Source organism: Pezoporus occidentalis, unplaced genomic scaffold, assembly GCF_034315485.1.
Source record: "Pezoporus occidentalis ecotype Australia unplaced genomic scaffold, CSIRO_AGI_Poc_V1 ctg8, whole genome shotgun sequence".
Classification (NCBI taxonomy): Eukaryota; Metazoa; Chordata; class Aves; order Psittaciformes; family Psittacidae; genus Pezoporus; species Pezoporus occidentalis.
The window spans coordinates 9628960-9650145 of NW_026916158.1; the positions used below are offsets into that span (position 1 = coordinate 9628960).

Here is a 21186-nt window from a genome sequence, read left to right on the forward strand (position 1 = left end):
GCTTCAGCTCAGGGAGAAATTATTTATGTGGAGCTGAGCAGTTTATGCCCTTTCCCCAAAGGATTTCAAATTGACCATTTCCCATGTGTTGCACAGGATGAGACCAAATATTCTTTGTTTTCCTGTGGTCTGTGTCCTGCAAAAAGCTCAGCTTTGTTTTTACCCCAAGGGTACCGGGTTGGGTGGGATTGAAAAGGGTTTTGGTTTCTTTTAAATGTGGCGGGGAGGTAGAGGACTTCTGAATGTTCATGTCCTCAGCTGTACTGGTTTGTAACTGAGGAAGTACTTGGGAGCTGGGGAAGTGTCTCAATACCTTCTCTCACTGCTGCCCCATCTTAGGTTTGTCAGGGATCTTCATCGCTCTGGGTCATGTTGATGTGAAGCTCCAATGAAAGCTCTGTCATCCAAGTTTCTTAAGAAAGTTACATGCTTTCTAATAAATCCTCTTTACTCATCCCATGCCACGTGCTCTGAGAACTGGGATGGTTACAGAACCTGGTACCTTAAATATCCCTCCATCTATTTTGCCCTGAAGAGCATGGGGTTCAAACCCAGGCACGTCCTTCTCGGTGGCAGCAGCTGGGGTTGGCCATGGGCTGGACCGTGGGGAGCGAGAGCCCTCTTGTGGGATAGAGTGTTTTCAAAGGACCAGAGAGAGTTTACGTGGGATTTGAGGTGCAGAGCGTAGCACTTACGAGAAATGTTGGTTGCAGCTTTCCTATGCTCCTGTGACCAGGTCGGTTCAGAGATTAATTTTAACTTAAATTTGCACGCTTTTTTGTTAATTAGTAGGATAAATAGCGTTTCAAGCAGAATGACAAAAGATGTAGGTACGTCTCACGAAGATGGGAATCTGGCAGCAGATTGTGTGTGTTGATTCATATTATTTTAGGTAGCATATCAGTGCTGTCAGTGGCTTGCACAGCTTTCTTTGTACACTGCCTTATGAAAGCATCTAATTCTAATGTAATTTAACAGATCTTTTTAAAGTAAGAACCATGTGGTTTTGTTTCATAGCTATCCGATTACAGATTTCTCTCTTTCTAGGGAAAGAGGAACAGTGGTTTCAGAGAATGCTACTTTGGAAGCCAGAAGCATTGCAAGTTGACTAAGCTTTGTCCTGCTTTGGGTTACACCTTCCGATTAGCAGCTCAGAATGATGTCGGTACTAGGTAAGTTGCCCAAGGTGCATGCTTTCTGCAGAAAAAGTGGTAATTGAAAAGTTTTAACTATCAATGACAGAGTAAAGAGGAATTTCTGGGGAGATTTGGGGAGGGGTGGTGTGTTTTTTTCTCTTTATGGTTTTGTGTTAAATATCTGACATTTGCTTTATTATTAATCTCTTAGAGTAAGTCACAGCTTCCCTGGTGGTAACATTTATCTCCCAGGGAATTGCCATGTACCTTCAGCATGATGAGGTTAGCCTAAGAAGATAGGCTTCTTTTGAGGTGTTAAATGGTGTTTTGTGGTCTATTCCTAATACAAAAAGAATACATCTGTTATGTAAAATCCCCACTAGGGACCTCTGTGAACCAAGAAAAACAAGCAGGAGGAAGTTAAGTTACAGATTTTGAAAGGAATCTTGGTGTATTTATTTTTTCTGGTTTCAAGCAAAACCCTTCTGTCTTTTTTCAGCAGTACAGTCCCTTCTTTCTTCCACAGGACTGGCAGATCTGGCTGATGGGGTGGGAAAGAAGGGTGAGAGAGCCAGGACCGAGAGAGAACAGGCACATCCGTAGGCCTTGAAAGATGGGTTTCAGGTTCTGCTTTTCTTTGCACATGAAGAGATGTGCTCGAATGAAGATAATGAGCATTCAGACTTACTGCAATCCTCCAGGAGCTTCTGGGGAGCCCTGGGCTAAAAGTTACACAGCTGAGGACCAGAGTTTGCCCAAAGAGACATCAGTCATGCTGCAGGGGCTGCACGCTCCTGTACTTACAGAAGGAAAGTAAGCCAGGAAGAGTTTAGCTGTGAAGAAGCTAAACATCCAGTGCTCTTGTTTACTCCTTTATTGTCCTTCGTAGCTAAACAGGATCTAATCATTATCACAAGGACAGAAAAAGAAACAATGTATTTTACTCGGAGAGATTCCTGTATTGTTTGCTTTTCCAGAACACAAGCCTCTTAGTAATATGTAGCTTTAAAAAGTTTCTTCATCTGTGTTCCTGTGTTCTCCCTATGAGATGCACTGGGACTGTTCATGTGTGCAGGAGAGTCCTTTTTGCCAATTTCTTGCAAGATTGCTTCCCTTCTTATTGAAATAATTTTTGATCTATAGAGAGAAAGAGGCTTGAGCTGGATCTGCTCAGTGTAACTCGGACTGCCGTTTTTGTGCAAAGTTCCCCGCTTTAGCATCTCTTTACCATATTCCAGATTTTTAAATATCTTAGGGCATGATTCAACCCTCCCTCCCTTTCTTTGTTCTTCTCTCTCCTTTTTTTTTTTTTTTCCTGAGGCTACTGGAGGGGAAAGTGAACTAAGAACTATATTTATGATGAGCTGCTCTGTGTTAATCTGTAAAGATAAGCACCAACAGCACGTGGCTTATTTTTATAGACAGCGCTCAAAATTATAACATGATAATGTCATCCAGCACTTTGTGTCATAAGACAGGTTTGGTTGGCAATAATGCTTGTGGACCTACCATTTAAGATGGTTATTGCCTTGTTTTGGGGTTAGTGGGTGGGTTTTATAACTATATATATAAAATAGGTGAATTTTATATATATATATATATATAAACATAGGTGGATTTTATAGCTGTAAGAATATTTCGACAAATATGTTATTTTTGCAAAAGAAGACTCAGGAAAAGGAGATGTGGCGTTTTGTATTTATTAAACTCATGCCACGACTTTAACAATCAAAATATGTTTTTATTTTGGAAACAGAGGTTTGCAAATTGCAAGAATGTTACCTTCAGTTGAGAGTTCTGATGTTGTTCTCCTGAAAATTTGCCAAAATTTGTCCATTTTTAACTTCTGTTCTCAAATTTCCATTATATGTAATATATTCAGCATGGAGTCTTAAGAGAACTCTTACTACACTTGCTTGACACAACTGCCTATTATGTTTTAAGCCATTGTGTGCTGGGATTTAGAATCATAGAATCATAGAATAATTAGGGTTGGAAAGGACCTTAAGATCATCTAGTTCCAACGCCCCTGCCGTGGGCAAGGACACCTTACGCTAAATCATATCACCCAAGGCCTTGTCCAACCTGGTCTTGAACACCGCCAGGGATGGAACATTCACAACCTCCCTGGGCAACCTATTCCAGTGCCTCACCACCCTAACAGGAAAGAATTTCCTCCTTATATCCAATCTAAACTTCCCCTGTTTAAGTTTTAACCCGTTACCCCTTGTCTTATCACTACAGTCTCTAATGAAGAGTCCCTCCCCAGCATCCCTATAGCCCCCCTAGAGAAGGCCCCCTATAGAAGATAAGAGCGTGTATCTCCCCTGTCGCAGATGTTCTCTGATTGCAACCTGAGCTGTGCAAAGGGGGGACTTTATGCTCAGCTTAAAATGCAAAGAAGTTTGGGCAGGGAGAGTTGGAAGGGAGTAGAGCCAGCCTGGGAGGTTGGAAGGCATCTGTGTCTGCACCAGACAGCTCCTACATGATGCTGAGCGTGTATGGTCATGACTGGATAAATTTTCCTTGCTTTCCTTGGAGGAGGATGTCTGAAACAGTGGGACCAGATTTGCTGAAGGAGGCTGCTTTCAGAGGTGTAGCTTAAACATAAGTTGTATTCTGAGTTTATAAAAGGTGGAAGCTGTATGTCAAGTTCCACTTCTGCAAGTTGAACACTTGGGACTTTATTTCCTATGTTTAGTTCCCCTTTGTTACATGAGATTTTCCTCTACTTCACAGTTCATAGTAAATATTTTTAGGCATACAAATATTATTTTTTCCAATGTTATTGGGATGAAATCTGTAAAAATGACCATGAGGACACACACAGTCCTACATTTTTTGCTATTATTAGTTCTGGCATTTCCTTACTGGGTGCTCATATTTTAACATTTTTAACACTGTCTAGATTTTTTGAAAATGTGAAATACTTCTGTAAATACACTGAGGTTTGTTTATTTAGTTCTCTTTTGTTTGTGTGTTTTAACATTCCTCTGTTTCTGTGCAGTGGGTACAGCCAGGAGGTGGTGTGCTATACTGCAGGTAATATCCCTCAGACCCCTTCAGCCCCAAGGCTTGTCCGAGCTGGTGTTACATGGATCGCATTGCAGTGGAATAAAGTAGAAGGATGTACACCAGAGGAAGTGATTTCCTACACCCTGGAGATTCAGGAAGAAGATAGTGTAAGTACCATGTTACTATGAAGTATGCTGCACGAATTAGTGTTTTCACTTACTAATTCAAGATCATGGAGAAAATTGTGGATTGCAGCTTTGGAGGGTCTTTAGGACTACTGGGTACTTGGCAGGACAGAGCTGTGTGATTTATTCTGGTCCACAGCAGAATTATGAATCCTTAGCTAAAAATCCGTGTTGTCATCCATGATCACTTCACAAAGCTTTACCCAACTCTGTAAGGTACTGGGCACCTTGTCCTTAACCAGCTCAGTCTGCTGTGTCCTTCTCACTGCTGCGTGGTGCCCTTGTGTTCTGTCATCTGCCACTTCTATTTCTGTAACATGTGTTAAACTGTCACGGTTGGGTTTGTGCTTATTTTACAGAAAAATTGTATTATTCAGGTCCGTTGCAACATCCTTCTAGAAGGAAAATTATTAAGCCTTGTGTCTTAGAAGTAACAATAATGATGATGAGAATAGTAATAATAAGCACTAAAATGTAAAGGCCCTTTGCTATAATATAGCTTCAGACTATAATAGAGAGAGCACTTCCTCAGAATCCTTAGTTGCGGATATTTGTCTGGTTTTGTTTTTTCTAGAATAGCATGTTTCACCCAAAGTACACTGGAGAGGAGCAAGCCTGTACTGTGAAGAATCTCAGAAGAAGCACACAGTATAAATTCAGGGTAAAATCTTTTTCCTCTTGTCACTGTGTAGTATTTTCTGTGTTGGGTTTTTTCCAGGAATGGTAGGGATCCTTTAGTACTACCTGCAAATTGGAGTCATCAAATGCAAATTTACTTTATACTGTGACCTAATAGATTAAACTGTTGTAGTTTTATCACAGGGGAGATGCTTATTGCTCAGTCTCTTTAAAACAAGCATAGTTCTTAATACCATGTACTGTCAGGTGTGATGTTGGAAAAGTGCAACTCGGGATGTGAAGTGATTGTAGTTTGCTGCATTGCTCCCCAAAAACCTGACCCATGGTCACAAAACCAATCTCACTTCTACGCAATGGAGCAAACGCTGTAAGCTCCATTGTTGTGCACAGCTTCCTTCCCCAGCTCAGTGGCCTGTCCTCCCCTGACATGCAGAAATTGAAGCTTTTCTATCTCATAAGCACATGTGGCTGGTTTTGGAGGTGGTTTTTAGCAGCAAGTGTTGGTGCCTCCTGTTCTATGGGTGATCCTTCCCAAGAGAGAATGCTCTGAAGTCTTTTTGCAAACACAAAATTCAGTCATCTGCCTCACTGCTGCCAAAGCAATCAAGCACAACACAAGTGCTGGGTGCTGCTATCGAGGAGCAGACAGTGTGTTTTTTACCAGACAGCGTGTGGTGTGGCTGTCTGTTCATCCCCATGGCCAGCCTGTCCATCCGTCCGTAGCAGCTCAGCAAAGCCAGGAGCTGTGCATGGCTCCATAAGGTGGTGTTTGGCTGTGCTGTCCTGAGTGCTGGCATCCCTCCAGAGATGACAAGGAGCTGTCTGTAAAGCCAATATCCATCATGCCAACATGAAATCGTATCTGGAATCAGCTTCATGTTGTTGTAAACAGCAGGGACTGAAGGATGCCATGGGTTTGTGTCAGTTCAGTCATTTGGCTTCTGTAGGCTATTCAGGGGCAGCAAAAAATACAGCTTTACTGATAGACTCATTTAAATCCTTAAAACCAACTTTGGATACTCTTTGACAGAAGGCCTTGTGAAGTTGTGTGAAGAACTACCCGAAGAATCGGAAAGTTGTGGTGTTGCTCAAAGATGGTGCCTTTAAAGTTCAGCATTGTAAAAGCTTCAGTGGCTGTCTTACAGAAAAGGACAGTTAGCGCTTCTCTGCAGCCCTGCTTTTGAATTAAACGTGAATTTTACAAATCTGAGTTGATACCAGAGCAAACTTGTCACCTCATGTCAGTGGCTACAAGCACAACACTGATCTGACTCAACACGGAGATGTTCTCTTGTTGCATGCGTATCAGCATTAATTAGCTACAGGACTTGGGGAAGGATCCCTAAAACAACACCAGCAAAACCAAACACAGACACCCTGGGATGACAGCAGTATTTTAAAACTTGTGGTGGGGACTACTGGCTTGTCTTTGAACCTGGGCAAAATACAGTGCTTTGGAGAACCCCCTTAATAATAAAGAATTACGGAGATAATTTAATTCATACCAGACAATGTTTGCTTACAGAGAAGAGACCTTGCTACAATTTTTGATGAAATAAAGGTTGGTTAATTGAAGTGGCAATGGCAGTGTAGTACATTGTTGTAAAGGCATTTGTTCAATACCAGGTGAGGTTTTGGCACAGAAGGGCAAATGATACCAACAGAACAACGTGCAGTAATTTCATTCTCTGAAATGTGTGAAGTGTCAGCACAGAAGGGAATCACCAATGGCTGTTCCTAGTGAGGTTCCACAAAAAGCAGTGCTGTGTATACTGTTTCATAATCTTATCAGTGACCTGGAAACAAAGTTTTATTTTTATTCCATGTAAGAGGATGGGGGACTCTAGGCTGGGGAGGCTGTGGCTCTGACAAGTTCCTCCTTGAACAATCAATTTAATTGGAATTTTCAGTTCCTGCCAGGCTAGTGCAGTCTTCAGCTGTATACATAGGGGAAATGTTTAAATATTGCATTACATTAGTAGCTCACTCTGATTCCCTAGAGCTGTTACTGGGATATTTGTCTAGCTCATGTATCTGGTGTTCATGGCAAGATGTCTTAAAGTGGAGAATAGTCAGAGAAGAACCGAGAGATGATACACAGGAGTTGATAGCGGCTTTAGTGACTTGTTTAAAGCAAGCATACTTTTTGGCCTTAAAAGTTACAGGTAGTTTTCCTCAGATGCCTGTGTTAGGAGAGAGGATAGAAATGACTGCTCCTGAGAATAACAGAGCTTCCCAAGTGGAAAAGTTCCTGCTAGCTTATATTTACAGTTAGCAATTATAATACGTATTTTATTACTCACTTCTTGGCAGTGGATCTTTGTCCCAGAGACTAGTGTGAGCTAATAGAGCTCTCAGCAGCCACAAAACATAGGACCATTTGGGGTTTCTTGTATGATCTTGATCTGCTCAGTCTCCTGGCTAGGTCCTCATGTCTTAGGTTAGCAACCTTTTTCCTGAAGTCAGGAGAAGGTGCTCTTGAGTAGAAACAAAGGATTTGGCTGAGAGTTTTCTTTGTGCACATCCTGCTCATTTCAGTGGTTGTAGATTATGTGTTTCTTGTTTGCATGTCATCCTATTTAAGCTTTTAATTATGATTACTGATACTGTGAATTAATTTGTTTTAAATAGCAATTTGAAATACAACCAAAACAAAAATAGCATAGTTGTTATCATTTTAATCTTTTATGAGTAAATAAGTGCCACATGACTCTTTTTTTAAGGGAAGAATAGCAGTGCTCTTGTCTTAAACATGTCATGATCTGTTGCTAGTGGGGGGAAGGAAGAAATCCATGTGGTTTGTAAGGAAACAACATGGCAATTTAACATCTGTTATTATATCCTACACACTTTGTTGTGTAGGGATGTGATATACTTTTCAGTTTAATGATATTTGTGCAATTGCTAAAACAAGTCTTATCCAGAACTGTCAGAAAAACAGTTACAATAAACAATGGTAAACTTGTGGTGGTTTTGTTTCAGCTGTTTGCTTCTAATGTGGAAGGAAAGAGTTCTCCCAGCGAAGTGTTGGTCTGTACAACAAGCCCGGACAGGCCAGGACCTCCAACCAGACCCGTTATTAAGGGGCCAGTAACGTCTCATGGCTTTAGTGTGAAGTGGGGTAAGCCAGTTCGGTTTGTCATAGTAGAGCTTTTCTGGGTCATAATAAATTCTAACAAAATTATGTAAATACAAAATATGTATTAGAACTTTGATTTTTCATGCTGCTTCTCATCCATAAACTTATTTGGAGAGCTTTCCAACTTAATTTGTTTTAACATTTTAAAAATTTTGTGGAAACTCTTACATTTCAGAATCAAAAATGTAGATTGTTGTTATTGACTAACTGGCACTCAAGTGCATCTTCAACCTTTTCACCTTACATTTCTTGTCCCGTTGCAGCATCATTCCAGCCGCTTCCTTCATCGATGGACAAGCCTCTATGCTGCATCTTTTTCAATGCTTTTTCCATAATTATGTTTGTGGCGTTATTATCCAGCTGCCTTATTCTGACTCATGCTGAAAACTAATGTCTGCTATATACTTATAATATAAATTCCTTAGTGTAGTTACTGTGGGGGAGTTTATGGAGAAGGAGCAGAATCAGAAAAAGCTTCTGTATCAAGTGTTATATTTCAGTCCTAATCTTGACAAATTACCTTATTTTTTCAGATCCTCCACAGGATAACGGTGGCTCAGAAATCCTGAAGTATCTACTAGAGATTTCTCAAGGAAGTCCAGAAGGTAAAGTTGAAACAAGTTGCCTCCATTTCATTCTGTTATGGCTGCTATAAAGAAGTTCTGACCCTTTGGGCTAATATTTTATTAATGCACTTATGCTCTACATATGATTGAAACTGAGTTATGTACGTGCAGGTTTTGTGAGAGAATTTTGGTTGGGTTTTCGGGAGGTTTTGGTGTGGCTTTTTTTAAGTATGCTCTTTTTCTTTTCTACTGGTAGAATTTTAGGTTCTATTGATGAACCTACTGTTGGATTTAATATATTTAATATGTTTTAAAAATACTTGTATATGTGTCTATGTATATGTATGTCTTTTAGGATAGAGTACCATTCATAGTAATATGAACACTTAATGACTTCCCTGAAATACATCAGTTGTGGATGACTACATTAAGGATTTTCCTAGACACTTCTGAACTTGTTGCATTATTCTTCTCTAAACTTGGATGTATCTCCTTTTTTAGCAAATCAGTGGGAAGTGGCATATAGTGGATCAGCTACAGAATATACCTGTACTCACTTGAAACCAGGCACTTTGTATAAACTCCGGGCATGCTGTATTAGCACTGGTGGACACAGTCAGGTAGGTATTGTTTAACGGTAAGGACTATTGGGTTTATATTTTTCAGAGATTTATCCCCTATTTTTGGTAAAAGATTTCTGTAAAAATAAGGTGAATATTTTTCCTGTAGCACAGTAAACCTACACTTTACTGATTACATTTAATCTTATGTTGCAAGTTGGTGAATTTTACAAGACTTCTGTCTACCTGATGAGATTTTTTCAGGCAGATTGCAGTATAATGAGATTAGGTTTCTTCAAAACCAAATTGTAGGTGTTTATACTTACACTAGAGAAGACCATGCTGTTTATCTGATCTGGCTACTTGCTTGAGAAAGGCCATAGACTTTCATGTACATGAGCCTGTACTGACAAGCTGGGCATGCAGTAGGGGTAGTTTGTTGTAATAATTAATTACCTTTCACATGTCTGAATTCTTCTTTAAATTTTTGGGTTCCATTTTCCAGATGCTGATTCTTGTCATTCCCTCCTTTGAATTAAAATAATTTCAGTGCCTACACTTTTATTCCTCTTGCTTTCTTTTTTTTTTTTTTTTTTTTTTTAATGATTGAGTACCTTAGGCTTGATATTATTATGAAAATAAGGAAAACTGAAATTAAGAACCCAATAACATTAGCCATCAAAGTTTCCTATGCTACAGTTGTGAGTATGCTAATGAAAGAACTCTATTATAAATTGCATTTATAAGTAACATGCTTGATAGCATCTCCTAGCCTTTATTGTTTAACATGAATTTCTAATAAGTGGTTGTTTTAGGAAACAATTTCTTGTGCCACTTTCTAATCATGCGTCACTTTGTAGGCAGTAATTGTACCAGAGAGTTAACTTTAGCTCTTGTTCTCTTCCAGTGTTCTGAAAGTTTACCTGTCCGTACACTAAGTGTTGCACCTGGTCACTGTCGGCCACCCAGAGTGTTGGGGAAGCCGAAGCACAAAGAAATACAGCTACAGTGGGGTAAGCTGGTAGAGCATTTCACTGTTGATGATGTGATGTTGATGCTTTGATCTTGATGGTTAGTTGCTGAACTTGCTTTAGTTTTATTTCTGTTGTTAGACCTTGTGAAAAGTTCCAGTGTATTCTGTTCACTGAGAAGTACAAAGTCAAGTGAAGTTTGTGCAAGTCAAAAATACATCTTCTCATCAACTGCTGTGGCTCAGTATTGGGTTTCTGAACTTAGCTGTCCTCCAGCTGTCTTTTAGGCCTGATACTGGGCTCCTATTTTTATTTTAGTTGGGACCTGTCTCTATATCAGATCTATAAAGTATCAGCTATTTTAGAATATCTGTACTTTTATTGCAAAAACACCATGTGATTCAAGATCTTTTTTATTCCTTTGTAATACTGACTTGGCAGATGCAGGTTGCGACTTCTAATATAGGACTTAAACAGGAGAGATTTAGGTTAGATATAAAGAAGCTCTTTACTGTGAGAGTGGTGAGGCACTGAAACAGGTTACCTAAGGAAATTGTGAATGCTCCATCCCTGTCAGTGTTCAAGGCCTGATTGGATGGGGTTTGGAGCAACCTGGTCTAGTGGAAAGTGTCCCTGCCCATGGCGGGGGGCTTGGAATGAAATGATCTTAAGGTCCTTTCCAACCTGAACTGTTCTATGATTCTATGACTTCTCTCAGAAATTCGAGTTAGAACATTTTGAGGATTTTGGGTGGCTTTTAAACCCTGAGCCACAGTATAACATGCAGAGTCCATTGGACTGCAATTTTGCAAAGAACTTGGACCATGGAATGATACTAGACTGCAAGAAAAATTGCACATTTTTAGAATACAATGTACAAGCCAGTATCCAAAAGATTGTTTTTTCTTTACCATGATAATCTTGCAGCATTCAGGATTCTTTGTTGCATCATTCATTAAGATAAATTTTAGAGCAGTATGATTTCTAACTGACAGATGCATCTCAACACCAGCATAAATTCCTCTGTGCATCCAAGATACCATGTTGTTTCCTGAATGCTTACGCTATCCCTGTTGTGGTGGAACATTGCTTTTCAGAACCCCAGGCGGGTTGATTCTGCGGTACTGTCTTGTAAAATAACATGCAAATAGTGTCAAATATATTGTTTTCATGGAGAAAAAGGTGCCCACAACAAAACAGATAACAGACATAGAAAACAAAGTTAGCTTTCCAAAAAGCTTATTCCAGGTGAAGCGCAGAGATGTAGAATCTCATAAATGTTAGCAGTGTGACTAATAAAGTTCAAGCATGGTGGTTGTTCGTACTTTTATTGGGTGTTAGTGGGGCTTTGCCAGAAATCCTACATACAAGCAGTAGTTTTGGAGTGCGCATGACCCACCTCCGCCTGTTTCCAGCTGTAGCCAGCAGCTAAGATTGGGTGAGAGAGCCACCATGTGCTTTCTTATTTTTCTGTCCCAGAAAGGGTGTATTCAGCGCTAGTCCTATGCTTCATGCAGCTTCCTATACATTTGTCTCCTGCCTCAGTGACAATTTCTTTGCATGCAACACCACTTCTGAGACTGGAGAAAAGCAGCAGAGTACTTTCTTTTTTCATCCTCAGAAGATGACAGTAACTACCGTGTTCTGCTTAAAAAGTAGATGGGCACCTCCTGGCGTCAAATATGACTTCTCAGGGTAGCAGATCATTGCCTTGGGGGAGGTGCTTCTCATGCATGGAATAATCTGACCTGGTGAATATGTAGGGCTAAGAGTAATTTTATTAATTTGCTTTAAAATTCTCAGTCATGTACATGGATGAGATACTGCAGGTAAGGCATCTATTGAAGAGGGTAATAATTTTTGGTAGTGTGCGTGTGTGTAGATATATGTGCAGGTATATATCTACGCACATGTACTTCTGTGGTATATGAAATAAAAAATTACCTTTCCTGGCGTGCATCCTTTGTTCTTAATGAATGATATGATTTCTTTCTAGATGTCCCTCCATCAGAAAGTGGCTGTCCCATCTCAGAGTATAGTGTAGAAATGACAGAACCTGAGGAAGTAGTTTCTGAAGTGTATCATGGACCTGATCTGGAGTGCACCATCAGCAACCTTCTTCCTGGAGCAACATACCGGTTCAGAGTGAGAGCTCTGAATGATGGTGGGGTACGTGCAGAGTGCCAGAATGTGCTTTGACTTTTTCTCACTGTGGTACTGTGTCCAAGATGGAGAGTGACTGTGTTAATGCTGGTGACCAGATAGGTAATAGGGAGATAGGCAAAAGAAAATGAAGTGAGAAATGCTTAAAGGAACTTCAGAGGAAGAGCTGCAGTTTTAAATCTGGTACTCTTTTAAAAAGAAGCTTTATCTAATAATATGATTTGACTGGCCAAAATCAGCTGCACCAAAACGTGCAAAATCCCTGCTAAAAGTCATATCTGCTTATGAGGAGACCTCTATATATTCCCCTTCCATCAAATTCTTTCTTTTTTCTTGGAAGATCTTATTGATTCAGTCAGGTTTGGATCCGTTACACTTGGCTTTGTAAGAGCATCTTTCCAAAGGCCTTTTATAAAGGCAATCCCAGCAAGAGTACATGGATGTTGATGTGTTTATTCCAAGGGAATCTTTATGACAGAGATAACAAGAAGGTTTAAAGTTATTCACTTACATGGAGTTAGAATCATAGAATAGTTAGGGTTGGAATGGACCTTAAGATCACCAAGTTCCAAGCCCCCTGCCATGGGCGGGAACACCTCACACTAAACCATATCACCCAAGGCCTCGTCCAGCCTGGTCTTGAACACTGCCAGGGATGGAGCATTCACAACCTCCCTGGGCAACCCATCCAGTGCCTCACCACCCTAACAGGAAAGAATTTCCTCCTTATATCCGATCTAAACTTCCCCTGTTTAAGTTTTAACCCGTTTCCCCTTGTCCTGTCACTATAGTCCCTAATGAAGAGTCCATCCCCAGCATCCTTGTAAGGCCCCCTTCAGTCACTGGAAGGCTGCTATGAGGTCTCCACGCAGCCTTCTCTTCTCCAGGCTGAACAGCCCCAGCTTTCTCAGCCTATCTTCATATGGGAGGTGCTCCAGTCCCCTGATCATCCTCGTGGCCCTCCTCTGGACTTGTTCCAACAGTTCCATGTCCTTTTTATGTTGAGGACACCAGAACTGCACACAATACTCCAGGTGGGGTCTCACGAGAGCAGAGTAGAGGTGCAGGATCACCTCCTTTGACCTGCTGGTCACGCTCCTTTTGATGCAGCCCAGGATACGGTTGGCTTTCTGGGCTGTGAGTGCACACTGAAGCTGGCTCATGTTCATTTTCTCATCAACCAACACCCCCAAGTCCTTCTCCACAGGGCTGCTCTGAATCTCTTCTCTGCCCAACCTGCAGCTCTGCCTGGGATTGTTCCGGCCCAGGTGTAGGACCTTGCACTTGGCATGGTTAAACTTCATGAGGTTGGCATCAGCCCACCTCACAAGCATGTCAAGGTCCCTCTGGATGGCATTCCTTCCCTCCAGCATATCAACCAAACCACACAGCTTGGTGTCATCGGCAAACTTGCTGAGGGCGCACTCAATCCCACTGTGTATGTCAGTGACAAAGATGTTGAACAAGACCGGTCCCAACACCAATCCCTGAGGGACACCACTCGTTACTGGTCTCCAGCTGGACATTGAGCCATTGACCACAACTGTTTGTGTGCAGCCATCCAGCCAGTTCTTTATCCACCCAGTGGTCCATCCATCAAATTGATGTCTGTCCAATTTAGAGACAAGGATGTCGTGTGGGACAGTGTTGAACGCTTTACTCAAGTCCAGGTAGATGACATCAACTGTTCTACCCCTGTCCATCAGTTCTGTAGCCCCATCATAGAAGACCACCAAATTGGTCAGGCAGGATTTCCCCTTAGTGAAGCCATGCTGGCTGTCACCAAGCACCTTGTTGTTTTTCATGTGCCTCAACATGCTTCCTAGGAGAATCTGCTCCAAGATTTTGCCAGGCACAGAGGTCAGACTGACTGGTCTGTAATTCCCCAGGTCATCCATTTTCTCCTTCTTGAAAATGGAGGTTATAGTTCCCTTTTTCCAGTCTTCAAGAGCTTCACCTGACTGCTATGATTTCTCAAATATGATGAACAGTGGCTCAGCAGCTTCATTTGCCAGCTCCTTCAGGACCTGCAGATGGATTTCATCAGGTCCCATGGGCTTGTGCACGTTCAGGTTCTTAAGATGATCTCGAACCTGATCCTCTCCTACAGTGGGCGCAAGGTCTTCATTCTCACAGTCCTTGCATCTGCCTTCCAAGACTTGGGTGGTGTGATCAGAGCATTTGCCAGTGAAGACTGAGGCAAAGAAGTCATCAAGAACCTCAGGCTTCTCCAAATCCTGTGTAGCCAGTTCTCCCAATAGCTTCCAGAGGGAGCCCATGTTGTCCATATTCTGTCTTCTATTTTCAGTGTACCTGTAGAATCCCTTCCTGTTATCTTTCACATCCCTAGCCATGTTTCATTCTAACTGGGCCTTAGCTTTCCTAACCTGGTCCCTAGCTTCCCAGACAGCATCCCTGTATTCTTCCCAGGCTCCCGGTCCTTGCTTCCACCTTTTATAAGCCTCTTTTTTCCTTTGAATTTTCCTCAGCAGCTCCTTATCCATCCAAGCAGGTCTCCTGGCCCTCCTGCTGCACTTCCTTCTGGTTGGGACACAACACTCCTGAGCTTGTAGCAGGTGATCCTTGTATATCAACCAAGAGTCTTGGGCCCCCCTGCCCTCTAGAGCTATATCCCATGGAACCTTACTAAGCAGGTTCCTGAAGAGTTCTGTTAAAACTTAAGTTAGGTATTAGAAAAATACGCAAGACTGTTAAACTGTTTTGTCTTTAAAATGTCCTTTTTTTTTTTTTTTTTTTTTTTTTTTTGTGAAACACAAAGTAAATACATGTGGAAAGATTGGATTTACTTACTGGAATGGAAGCCATTGCCCGCCCTGTAGTTTTGGATATATGATGCCTTGCCTTTTTTTTTTTTTTTTTTCTCATTTTGCTTTAATGGTAAAACAGTGTTTAAAGTTGCAAAGCATTTCTGGTCCTAGCCTTTGTTAAATGAGGTGTCTGGTTTGGATTTTGATTGGGGTTTTTTACCAACCAAGATGCAGAATATAGGGGGGTGTCCTTTGCCAGTTGCAAACACCTTTCTTCCTCCCATTCAGAAAACGGAAGTAGTCAATAAATGAGATTTTTTGGAGTGTGCATTCTTTGTAATTCAAACAAAGTGAGCAGTTTTAGCCTTTCTTAATAGCATAAATACTGATACATTTTGTGGAGGTTCATACATTTCTGGGGTTCATAATTTCAGTGTTGTTCAGCGCTTGTAGTGGCTCATTTTTTTCATACTTGCTAGTATTGCATTCCAGAATAAGTAAATACCAGTGTTTTTCCTCTCATTGCTTCCAGCAAAGTTCCTTTGTTCTGGACAATGATTTTTAATTAGCTTGGGGATGTGCTGAACAAACTTCATTATCCCACTCAAGAAGCCTCAGAAAAAGGCTATTTCTGTTGTTATCTCTCCCGTCCTCACACTGCTGGCTGAAGACAGTTTTCCAGACTCTTGAAAATTGTCTTTTCTTTTGCTAACATGCATTTAAATTACTCTTCTACCAAGGGCTCAAAAGTTGTCTGAGCAGGTGGCTTAGCTGCCTGTGGAGCTAGGCCATAGGCAGTGTGTGTGCATCACGGCCCTGCATGTTGAACCCAGGGCTCCATCACTTGCTGACCATTCGTAATTAACATGTAGCAGGCATTTTATATAAAAGAAGCTGGATTTGGACTCCAGTATGTGCTTTACTGTTGCTGTGCTCTTTCTTAACATCCATGAGAAGTCAGTTATGCTGGACTATTTCACAGACATATGAACACATTAAGGTAAGGTAGAGGGACACAAACTGCTCCTCAGTTGCTGAGTGCACATTCTCACTCTTAGGTAAGTTGGAGGTGGCTTAGGCTCTCATGGGCACTCATTGCCACTTAGGAGGATTTACATGCTATCTGCTCATACCTGAACTTACCTCACCTTTTAACATTGCGGTAATTCACCTATCTCATACTGAGCTCTGGTGCCGAATGTTGGAAGCCTCGTCTACCTTTGAGAAAGTTTATTGCAAGTTTGTGTGCTGTTCTTGGAAAGCCTTTGAAGAATGTGAGATGGGTGTATGCTTATATATTAATGTACAGACACCTTGTTCCCATCTAGTACGGGCCATATTCAGAAGCTACAGAAGTCACCACAGCAGCAGGACCGCCTGGCCAGTGCAGAGCACCTTCCCTGTCCTTTCTGTCCGACACATGTGTACTTATAAGCTGGGAGGTAAGTTGGGTGCCCTCATTGTTTCATTTTCGTTTTGCTTCTCCAAACTAATATGGCCACTTGGAAGCTAGATTGAGAGCTATTCACTGGTTTGGAACTATTTTTTGTATTAAAAAAACCCTTTGTGGAAACTCTTCTGTTGTAGAAAATCGTCTTCTCTACTTTTCTCCATAAAAAATTACATAAAGTTGATTATGAGGCATCTCATAATCAGGATTCAGACACAAGACCTCCCTATACTGGCATCAGATGACAGAGGGCTGGTTGGGTAGAAATGCTCTCTACAGCCTTTTAGCATGTCAGCATGTCCTAGGGTGGAATTGTGAAGGCAAATATTTGATTTTGGCTGCAAGTGGAGTCTCCAGTATGAAAATAACTGCACAAATGCTTATGATGTACATTTTTTCCTCAAAAGTGTTTGTCTCTTCCCCAGATACTTACTTTTGTTTTAGTTTGTGTTCATTCCTTCTCCATTCTTCAGAACCTTGGACATTGGACTCTTAAAATCAGTCTTATCTGAAATGCTGAGAGGAGTTAATAAGTGTCACTAAAAAAAAAAAAAAAAAAACCAACAAAACAACAGAAAATCATGTAATTAAGGAAGAAAGGAAAGACGTTGTCATAAAGAACATGATACGGAGTAATGGGGCTGTAGTTCTGTCATAGACTGCCTTTGAAAACCTAGTAGCCGTTCCAGCCCTGCATCAGTTGGGTCCTTCCATAAAGGGATGCCCCTGGGAGAAAGAAGTTGGTAACATTCATCAGATGCTCAAATAAATAAATTGTGCTAACAACCATTTCTAGATAAAAACATAAACTGAGTTTAATTTTATAGTGGAGTAGGTGCGGTTTGTGTAGGTTGAGGATATTTGTTAATATTTCTTGCAACATTTTGTGGCACTAAGCTAGAAGTCACACTGAACTTTTAAATGCTACCTTTTAGTCAGAGTATGAATGTACAGGCATTTGCTTTTCCCAGCCATGAGCCAATGCAGCAGTGTTTCTGGTAGGCTCTGTGTTTATATGCAGGATATATTTGTTTGTTCTAGCTAAAAATGAAGCTGTGGAAGGAGTAATGTGGTTTGCAATGGTTATGTTTTCTTAAAGAGTCTACCATTTTTTGGCTGATATGAATATGAAGGAAAAACAGTAGAGGACTGTGGAGTTTTTTGTCTGGCTACAGAGCACACCATGGTGTCCACTGTACCTTTTTTGCACCTTGATTTAAAACACTGGCTTAGCAGTTCTGAATGCTGCTACTAAAATAGCCGGATGCTCAGAGGCAGAGCTAGAGAAGCCCCTGTGCGTGCAGAGGCTGGTCACTGTGGCGTGCAGTGATGCCCTGGATCTATTTACTGAAAATCACTCCTTGCATGCTGTAATCACAAAGTCTTTGTCATATCCTAGGCCACAGTTCTGCACGTAGAGCAGTGATTCTCTGAGCTGCTTCAAGCCACACAGTGCAGTTCTAGGTAGTTCTGGTAAAAACACTAAGTATTTTTGTTTTGGAACCTTGTCATTATTGCTGCAGTAGCTCATCTCCAGCAAATTCAGGTATTTATTCCATGCTCCCCTAGACTTCAGGATGATAAAAGCATTGCCGTGAGGACATATGGAACCCGTAGGAGTGTCGCTGTGGACATTAATGTACCCAGGTCCACAGTCCCATGTCCCATACTGGGACCATTTGCTTGATGGGAGACTTTCACTGAAAACTGCAGACAAGCTTTTCAGTTGTTGAGGTTGTTCTTTTCTCAGTAAGTTTTCTCAGTGAGTAACTACTTCAGCATTGACAGGTAGCTCTTCCACAGCTGTGTTTTGATCACTCGGCTAGACTACACTAGATTGATGGGATTTTTGTGTTCTGCGTGGTTGTGTTTCTGCCAAGCCAGTGGAGAGACAATTTATTCCTGAGTATCCAGATGAAAAGCAAAGTAGCTGTGTACACTTTCTCATTTCTGTGAATTCCCGTCAGGTAATTTCTGCGCAGAATTGGACTGTTTCAGTAACCTAGTAGAGAAACTAATTCAGCGCTTTTCCCGTCACAGCAGTAATGGTGTATTAATTTAAAAAATAGGTTGGTTTGTTTCCCATGTACTTTATTCCATACTCAGCGAAACACAGAGATCTGAACTGAACCTCATAAATATTTGTGTTGCAGAGTCTTGAATGTTCTGGTGCTGACATCTCTGAATACAGATTAGAGTGGGGAGAAGATGAGGAATCTCTAGAACTGGTATATAATGGCACAGATACCTGTTTTGAAATCAGTGAATTGTCAGCAGCAGCGCATTACTGCTGTAGGCTACAGGTATGGAAGTTACGAGGTTTTGCATGCTTTGCAATCTAAGATGTAAATGTTTTCTTTCCACTGTGTTTTTAGTTTTATCATTAGCCACTATGAGGTTATGTGCTTTGTGAGTCAGAAGGTATGTTTATTTTAAATAATGCAGACTGTTGCTATATAACTGAACAGTTTAGATTCTGCACAATTCAAAGTGATAGAGAGTCAGTGTGACTTTTACCTCTCAAAAGTTGCTCTTCTGTATCATGTGATTTATTTCAGTAAATAATGCTTTTAACAGCCACTTTGCCCTCTGGTATTAGACCAGAATTATGTTTTAGAAAAAAAAAAAAATTTTTCCTTGATAATGAGATGTAACATCTACCTCCCAACTGAATGTTGAAGATTCTCTTAGCTTAAATAGTAAACTCAACATCTGTTTCATTTATCAAATAAAGCGAACCAGCTGAGTAGATTCCAATGTATATAGGAGGTGGTAACTGCCAGAAAGTGAGTCCTCATCTTTATAATTTTTTCTCTTAGGTTTGTAAGAGAGGATTTCATACAGAGTCCCTGTATGATTTCTTTTTCTTTGATCTCTTTCTCTCCTATTATTTTCAATAAAAAATAGCAGAATATATTTCTTTTATATATATATGAAAATAAAAATACAGCAAGCATTTCTCCTTTAAGTCTACTGAAAAATAAATGAAAAATAAAGTAAGTTGGAGTGAAGTAAAAATACTTTTTACCCAAGACACTTTTCCACAAGATTTATTTGTATGTGAAGACAGAATACCACCAGTAACCCAACCAAAAGTTCATGTATCCACCCAACTGGCAACATGTGGGCCACCCAGGATTATTTCTTTGATCAAGGACAACATGCTTCTGTCGAGTGTTTCATTCTTGGGTTTGGTTGGGTTTTTTTTTTAACAGGACATAGATTTTTTAACTTTATTTTTTTTTATTTATGAAGTAGCCTTTGAGCAGCTGGCCAGCAGCCAAAGAGCTAGGGCCCCACATCTCTTAAGTACGCTCAACTGCATTTTCTGGTCATAGCTGAGTGTCTACCTTGCACTGGCACTGTTGAGGAAGGCGAATTGAAAGAGCATGTGTGAGTGCCTTGGAAGTCTGAGCCAGAAAGTGCCTCTTGTTTGCGCAAGAGGGAAAGCATTCAACATCCACTGGGCAGGAAGGAGACTGTGAGACCACTTCTGCGGTGAGCAGCAGGGAGCTGAAGGAGATTTTCATGTTAAAAATAGAAACAGCTGGCTCTATAGCACCTTTGATTTCGAGTGGGCATTCATTTTAAATTACCTGCCACAAAAATGTTGCACAACTGTAGCCAGTTTTTAACACAGCCCATATCTAATTCAAAGGCAGAAGTTAAATGAAATGTACAATGGCATTAAGACATTTTCTTGAAGTCCATCAGTGACCCCTGCATTACTTTGTAGAGGGCTTCATCCTCTGGATCTCCTCTGTGTATTATATGATTGTTATAAGATACACTGGAACTTTTAAACAATTACACACAAAAGAAGAACCAAGTATGTATAGCAGACAAAGATGGAAAGTTATATAGTTACAGAAATTTTAGTCTTTTAAAACAAAACTGAGAGGTTAATAGCTTGTTTTCTTATCTGTTAGAAGCTTTAAAAGAAAAATCTTTTGCTTTTTTAGAAATAAAGATACTCCCAACCGCATTGACTTTGCCTTCCAATAAACACACAGTATTGCTACCTCAATCTACAGTAACTCAATAAAAAGGAGAGAATTGAGCAATCAGGCATATATAACTGCAGGGCAGACAATTGTCTTTACTGTTGCTCAGCTTTTTTCCTGTAATGAATATTCCTGAAAAAAAATTGTGACTTCTGCAAAGGGAAATATTGTGTCATTTAGGGGTGGTGGGGAGAAGTATCTAGGAAGAAAAGAATAATGAAATTCCCACTGGTTATGATGATGAGATTCACCAATAAAGCAGTTAAAAGCACCACTGAAAATAAATTGCTTGGAGCAAGATACAGATTGCCAAACGCTGGTTTAGAGGTAAGACAAATAATGTCATTGGCAGACCACAAAACAAGGCTCACTTTTAACAGCTCTAGGAGTGCTTCACAAAATAAAAGATGACCCTGGAGCAGGATTTGTTTTGAAGGGCTTTTTAAAGGCTGACAGATATAACTTTATTATCTCTTTCTTCAATTGAACAAAATGCCTCCTGGAGAAACAGAACACAGCTTTGCGTTTGTATTATGCATAACAGAACTAAGTCATTTACTACAGTTAATCATAGATAAGAAATCAAGCAA

General features: G+C 40.6%; 1 protein-coding gene across 1 annotated transcript in view; it reads left to right on the forward strand.

Annotated features, from left to right (window-relative positions):
* The window catches only part of FNDC3B (fibronectin type III domain containing 3B), a 212461-nt gene that overhangs the window by 153697 nt on the left and 37578 nt on the right, over positions 1–21186 (forward strand). Inside the window, exons 12-21 of the mRNA XM_062602994.1 lie at positions 1048–1172; positions 4144–4318; positions 4911–4997; positions 7958–8096; positions 8648–8719; positions 9182–9300; positions 10148–10253; positions 12208–12380; positions 16471–16584; positions 18746–18895. Coding sequence (XP_062458978.1) covers positions 1048–1172; positions 4144–4318; positions 4911–4997; positions 7958–8096; positions 8648–8719; positions 9182–9300; positions 10148–10253; positions 12208–12380; positions 16471–16584; positions 18746–18895 — 1260 coding nt within the window. The remainder of the gene's footprint in view (positions 1–1047; positions 1173–4143; positions 4319–4910; positions 4998–7957; positions 8097–8647; positions 8720–9181; positions 9301–10147; positions 10254–12207; positions 12381–16470; positions 16585–18745; positions 18896–21186) is intronic.